Raw genomic sequence first — 7234 nt, 5'->3', positions numbered from 1 at the left:
GCAATTGCTAAAAATTTAAAAATCCAATAAATAAATCAACAAAAAATTGATCTCATATGAAAAAAAAAAATCTCACAACAACATTTATACAATTATTAAGAACAAAATCAATTAAAATTAAATAAAAAACAAATATAGTGAAAAAAATCATGAAAAAATAAGAAAAAATGAAAAATCTTACCTTAATATACTTGCAAGTGAAGCTAAGGAAAAAATAAATCGTAAAGCATATTATTTTAAAAAAACTAGGAGGATAAAAGAAGAAAGAAGAAGAAGACATACCCGAGCACGGAGGAAAAGAGAAGGAGATGACGAGAGAAAAGAAGAGAAAGAAATAAATATTGATGTTTTTAACATATAGTGAAGAAGAAGAAGAAGAGGAAGTAGAAGTAGAAGTAGAAGTAGAAGTAGAAGTAGAAGAAGAAGAAGAAGAAGAAGTAGAAGTAGTAGAAGAAGAAAAAGAAATAATGGGTCTGTCTCTTGTGAAATATGTGGATTCAGGTTTTTTATTGTGGCGCGTTACCGACGGATTTACCGACGGATAATTGAATATTAATATTTTTTAATTATTTCATCGGTAATTTCGTCGATAATATTTAATTTAAATTTTCAATTTCGTAAAAAGTTTTCAGAAACCGACAAAAATTACCGATGATTTTTCAATCCGTCGGTGATTCCGTTTGTAATATTTAAATGAAAATTTTAAATCAATTGAATTTTTTCAGAAAACCGCCAAAACACACTGACGAATTTTCAATCCGTCGGTGATGTTGTCCGTAAAGTAAAACAATTAACAGTGCAATTGGAAAATGAACAGTTCTAGAGCTCTCTGGAAAATACCGACGGACCTTTGTAATTATTCCGTCGGTAATTCTGTTGGTAAAAAATGACACGTCATTATTTTTTTTGCTTTGTTTTAATTTTTTTCTCACAGTAATTCCCTCGGTATATACCGAGGGAATATTTCCGTCGGTAAAATCCCTCGAAAATTTACCGACAGAAATATTCCCTTGGTATTTCCGTTTGTATTTATTGATTTTCTGGTAGTGAAGTAGAATAGAAAATTAACAATTTCACAAGCCAAATATATAATATCTCCAAAAATAAATAATCCTAGTTGAATTAAGTTATGAAACTTATTGTTTTAAGAATGATATTATTTTTTTTAAAAAATTATATAAACGTCATATTACATAAAATTAATCCTTACAATGTTTTTTGAAATAAGGTTAAATACTAAACATTAATTAACAGTAGTGATTACCAAATTACAAGTACAAAAAAACTTAAATATCTTCTTTGAATTAATAGTAGTGATTTCTTCTTCTTTTTTTTTTTTTGTCATTTAGTATTTTATGTTTTGTTCCTTCAATTTCTTTTTTTAAAAGAAAAAAAATTGGTTCTTTGACATTGCAATACTATAGGTTTGGGCTTGGTGCATTGTCTTGTTTACTTATAAAAAATGATGAGAAAAATTCAAATTTATTGATTTACAACAATTAAAGGTTTGTGGACTAACTTTTAAGATTTGAAAAAAATTAAGCCTCGTTAGGGACTTGGTTGCAGGGGCTACCAATCTAGTATGACACTAATAGCCTTGACATAGTAATTTATTCTTATTTACCTTTTCATTTGACATATAGTAAGATATTTTTATACAAGGGGAAAAAAACAAATCACATGTTTCTTTTCTCAAATTAAAAATTCCTTTCAAAATTTTCAATCTTATTACATAAAAAAATTGAATATGAGAATTTGCATCCAATAGTAAAAAACAAAGCATGTTATCGTCAAGGCTTTAAGGAGTGATAAGATTTTTTTTTTTTTATCCTTTTAGATTTGGTATTTTTAGGAATTGGCTTAATAGTTTATTTTGATTGCCTAAATATAGAGACCTTGTAATATCCAAGAAAAGTTTTGGAGCTTGGTTTGTCAGAATAAAACTAAGTTCTACTAATTTGAAGTAATTAGGGGTTGAAGAACCAGATTTTACACTAAATCAAATACAGAGAACTAAAGTTAATATTCATTTAAAGATTGGTTGGCGCGTGCAATGGATATGTAATAAGTGAAGCAGGTTGCAGCGCTCTGGTGGTGCGTGTAGCTTCCTCTGATTACTAAACATTGCATTCCTCGATTGGTGATATTTTATTCTTCTCTCCCTATTTTATCTCTCATCTCCTTCAGATTAGTGTTGATCTATCAAAGTTGTTGTTGTGCCCTCCTTGTGGGGCATGATGTCACGACGACACTTTTCGGGCAGTGTTCTGGAATGCTCTTTGGCTGGTTTAGGGAGTCACAACCTAAAATTTAAAACCCTATCTGGTCTTTTAGAGATTCTTATATTAAAGGGAATAATATAAAATTATTATCCCTTATAATATTTTTTATATTAACTCCTTTTATGTTTTTTATTGTTATATTAAAAGTGAATAATATATTCTTCTTGTCAAAATAAATTTTTAATATTTTTAAAAATAGAGGCCAAAATCTTTTGGGATTTTACAAACTTGCTGTTAAATCCATGGAATATATTCTTTTTTTTTTTTTTTATCTATTTAACACCAAAGAAAAAAAAGGTAACTGAAATAAAATGCAATACACACACGTCCTTCTTTTTTATTATAGTTTTTACTCATACATCCTACAATTACATTTTTATAGATCACTAAAATTAAAAATAATCTAGTGAATCTACAAAATAGGCCTCCCAAAATTCACAAATTAATCTAGAGAATCTATTGCAAACCTAAGAACAGTGCTAGGAAGCTTTTGGGAGTAGACGAACAATGGCAACGCGTTGGTCTCACTCTCCACGCCATTAGTTGTGCGTGAACCCACGTGTTTTCGCTCGTGAAGCGAGAAAAATGGTATTGTGTTGGCGATGAGTGTCACCACTACCTACAAAAGAACAAAATCACACAAGGTAGTTCATTTTATTTTCTTTTCTTTTGGTCCCAAATGATTTCCTTTTATACTAGTTTTCACCTTCCCTTGTCATTTCCATGAAAGAGGTAGGTTGTTGGTATTGTGTTCTAATCATGGATATTATATCATGTTGTCATTTTGGGGTCAGATCAGAGCTAGATTGTGTAGGACTCAACGTCAGTGGAGATGGGTTTTAAGAGAGAGAGAGAGAGAGTGATGTCAGGTGGAAAGCTAAAACGATAGTGAAAAAGCTATCATAAATGATTGGAACATGGACTTGTTTGACTTAGTGGACACGGTGCTAGCTTCCATTGGTTTTGGTTTTATAGGGAGTTGGTGGTGGTACTTGAGGTGGAGGCTTCTAGTGTTGATATTGATAGTAGAGAGGTCAAGGAGGCAATTCTAGTGGTGGAAGAATCAACGCCTATCATTGGATTAAGAAAATTGATTGTGGACCATTTCATTAAAAGTTGGGTTACTGGTGAGAGGGTTTCCAATTTTAAAGTTGGTCTTCTCCATTCCAAAATTACAATTAAATCACTAAAATATAAATGCATTTTTTTCTTTGTTGATTTATTTTTTTGTTTTGACTTGTGAAAAAAAGGCAACATTAATATTGACGCAATGAGAGCATTAAAAACTAAAACGCATGGATAGTTTTTTAAAAATAAATTATTTGGAAAGACACTGAAAATAATGCAATTATTTCAACATATTTTTTGGGGGGGTTTTTTTTGTCTTTTTACTCTTTTTTGGTTTTTTTTCCTGAAACATTTTGAAAAATATGTCAAAATTAGATAGTAACAAAAAGCCCCACTTTATAATTTTTACACGGTAAAAACTTATCAAATGTTTTTCATCGTAAGTTTGTACAAATAATCAGATTGTTCTTCAAAAATTAATCTTCTCAAAGTTTTAGTTCAGCCAACCTGAAACTCTATTTTCGCAACAATCCCCTTTAACCAGAACTATAATTCAACTATTTTTGTCAAGAAATGTCATCTTGATAACCTTTGCTCTCAGCTCAGTTGACTTGAAATCTTGCATCTCATTGATATCCTTTAACTAGAACTTTAGTTTCACAGATCGATTAACTTGAAATTCTAATTTGGTGATTCCCTTTAACGAGAACCTAAAATCATTGTCTTCTGTTAGACTAACCTAAGATCTCAATTTATCAATCCCTTTTAACTACAACGAAAATCTTTGTTTATAGCTCGGTTAACCTAAAATCTCAATATGACAATTCTCTTTAACCAAAATCAAATTCTATGTAAACCCCGAGATAAATCAAATAAAAGTAATAATAAATAAATAATAAAATCATTGTAATGATATTTTAATGGTATGAAAAAAAATGAAAAGAATAAATCGAGAAACAGAGTGATAAGAAGATGGAAAAAGAAAAGGTTTTCGGCTAAAATATCAAATTTACCAATAGCTAAAATGGTCCAACTAGTTTGAGAAACAACAAGACTGATTTGCTGAACCTGTCGAACCTTTTTGCCAAATAGACAGACCCTTTTGATTATTGGCTTTATAAAAGTGATGGGAAGTTGTTGTGGGAAAGGAGACCACTTTTCATTTTTTTTATATTCTTACACCTTTAAATGCTAGAGAGTGTTTTAAGAGATAAAAACACATCTACTCTTGGAATTGAAAATAATCAATGATAGAAAAGATTGAGTTCAAGAGAGAATGTTAAGAGAAAAGAGGAAAAGGGGGGAAAACATGTAAGATTTTGACAAGGTAGGTTCGAATACTAAATTATCTTCGGTCAAGAGTTCTAAACCTGACCTAGTAATTTCATATAAAAAGATAACAACTGAGGCTAACATCATGAGATTGATGCTAGGGTTTAATTTTATAAAAATTCCTCTATTTTTGAAGATTTTGTTATTGAAGATGTTGATTCCATTTTATTTTATTTTCCTCCTTGATATAGTATATAATAAAATTTTAAATAACATTACACTTTCAAAATTCTCTCTCTCTCTCTCTCTAAACATATACATATATATACATATACATACATATACATATATATATATATATATATATATATATATATATATATAGAGAGAGAGAGAGAGAGAGAGAGAGAGAGATTTTTCTGCAAATATTTTCATATGCTATATTGCAAGAGAAGCTAATAATAGTAATGGAATTGAATGGCAAAGCTACAACCTTGCACAAACATGGACAAAACTCATCAACTGCTTGATTAATTTACGAGTGGTGTTGAAGTCCTCCCTTTCCCTATAAAGGATCGACATGGAAGGTTAAGAAATTTGTCCGTTTACCTAGAACAGTTAAGAAAGAAAGCAACATGGCTAACAAAAAGATGGGCTTGGAAGTTGTGTCATCTGCAATAATATCATTCTCAGTATTCTTATTGTTAGCATCAACTACTCAAGCCCAGTCAAATGGTGTCTTCGATGTGACTAAATATGGTGCCGGTAAAGATATCACGGAGGTATCTTATATATTTTCTCGCATGCATGCATATGACTTTTAAATAGCAGAATATATAATATTCGAGTCAAAACTTATTTATGTTTCCTTAGATTTTCAGCGTAACACCTGAATTTGATAACTATTGATCCTCTCTAAATATTGCCCTTTTCTTTCCCTTTCTAGGCTTTAACCAATGCTTGGAAATCTGCTTGTGCTTCAACAAAGGCCAGTAAAGTTCTTATTCCAAGTGGAACATACTGGTTACGGAGAGTAACACTAGCAGGTCCTTGCAAGGCTGCGATCAAGCTCCAAGTTGATGGTATATTGCAGGCACCGGTTGACCCAGATAAGCTGTCAGGAGGTCATTGGGTTAATTTCAGATACATAGATCAATTTACATTGTCGGGAAGAGGTACTTTTGATGGGCAGGGAAAGGTTGCATGGAGCAAAAGTACATGTCAGAAATATAAAGATTGTGACAGCCTCCCAATGGTAATCTACTCGCCATTATGAAGCCTAATTTCCTCCTCTTGGGTCACAAATTTAGTGAGTTTTTTATTAATTATATGTTATGGCACTAACAAAGTTTCTTTAATCATTTGCTTTTAATATGGATCAGAATATAAGGTTCGATTTCATCACCAATGCATTAGTCCGAGATATAACTAGTCGAGATAGCAAGAACTTTCATGTTAACGTCTTGGGGTGCAGAAACCTCACCTTCCAGCATTTTACCGTGAGAGCACCTGGTGAGAGTGTAAACACCGATGGAATCCACATCGGCCGATCTACTGGGATCTACATTATCGATTCAAAAATTGGCACAGGCGATGATTGTATCTCCGTGGGGGATGGCACCGAGGAACTACACATCACAGGAGTAACATGTGGACCTGGCCATGGCATCAGTGTTGGAAGTTTAGGGAAATATCCCAATGAGAAACCTGTGTCTGGAATATTTGTCAAGAACTGCACCATCTCGGATACTACAAATGGTGTTAGAATAAAATCTTGGCCAAATTTATACGGTGGTGTCGCATCTAACATGCATTTTGAGGATATTGTCATGAACAATGTCCAAAACCCTGTCATCATAGATCAAGTGTATTGCCCATGGAACCAATGCAGTCTAAAGGTATTGCTTTTTCTGTTACCATAAGAATATGTTCACAATATTAAATTACTATGAAAATATTTTACCCAATTCGTGGCTCAAACACTCCACAATTTATCGAAATCTTTTTTACATTATGGTAGATCAATAATGCTGCTATTCTGAAGATTGCATGCACATGCATATTAATTTTTTTATGTTCCTTCTAGCCAGGGAGATTACTAGAAGTCTTTTGGGGTCTTAATGTTTTTTTTTTTTTTTTTCTTTTGCAGGCTCCATCAAAAGTGAAGATCAGTGATGTTAGTTTTAAGAGCATAAGGGGAACTTCTGCAACTCCGGTTGCTGTTCGGATTGCTTGCAGTAGTGGCTTCCCATGTCAGAATGTGAAGCTTGCTAACATTAACCTTGCATATAGAGGACCAGGAGGCCCTGCGAAATCCCAATGCTCTAACGTTAAGCCCATAATTTCTGGGATAATGAGCGCATCTGGATGTTGAAGATGAGGACTTCCATCTGAACTTCTTTTGGTTTCTTCATTCATAGACTCGTTTTTAGATGGAGGAGTCCCATCTTGTAATTTTGTTTAAAAAGACAAGGGCGGAGCTAGGAATTTTTCCTGCCCTGGGCCATTAAATAAATATTTAAATGTTTTTTAAGATAAATTATTAACTAATGTACATGAATTTTTAAAGTTAACAGTAAAGTTTTAATTCAAATACACTACCCAAAACATAA

The 7234-nt window shown here is 32.1% G+C and overlaps 1 protein-coding gene across 1 annotated transcript; it reads left to right on the top strand.

The window, feature by feature from the left end:
- The first annotated feature begins 5257 nt into the window (after positions 1–5257).
- On the top strand, positions 5258–7031 carry LOC118037393 (exopolygalacturonase). The gene is made up of 4 exons (XM_035043358.2): positions 5258–5404; positions 5569–5877; positions 6005–6520; positions 6772–7031. The coding sequence occupies exons 1-4, from the start codon at positions 5258–5260 to the stop codon at positions 6994–6996; spliced, it is 1197 nt and encodes a 398-aa protein (XP_034899249.1). The 3' UTR covers positions 6997–7031.
- Positions 7032–7234: the final 203 nt, after the last annotated feature.

This window comes from Populus alba, chromosome 19 (genome assembly GCF_005239225.2).
Source record: "Populus alba chromosome 19, ASM523922v2, whole genome shotgun sequence".
Classification (NCBI taxonomy): domain Eukaryota; kingdom Viridiplantae; phylum Streptophyta; class Magnoliopsida; order Malpighiales; family Salicaceae; genus Populus; species Populus alba.
Note: the sequence above shows the minus strand (reverse complement) of the source record. Positions and strands in the feature narration are given on the sequence as shown.

Coding starts and splice junctions, on each gene's coding strand:
- LOC118037393 (XM_035043358.2), top strand. CDS start 5,258: ATGGCTAACAAAAAGATGGGCTTGGAAGTTGTGTCATCTGCAATAATA. Junction 5,405..5,568: donor CCGGTAAAGATATCACGGAG/GTATCTTATATA, acceptor TTCCCTTTCTAG/GCTTTAACCAATGCTTGGAA. Junction 6,521..6,771: donor GGAACCAATGCAGTCTAAAG/GTATTGCTTTTT, acceptor TTTCTTTTGCAG/GCTCCATCAAAAGTGAAGAT.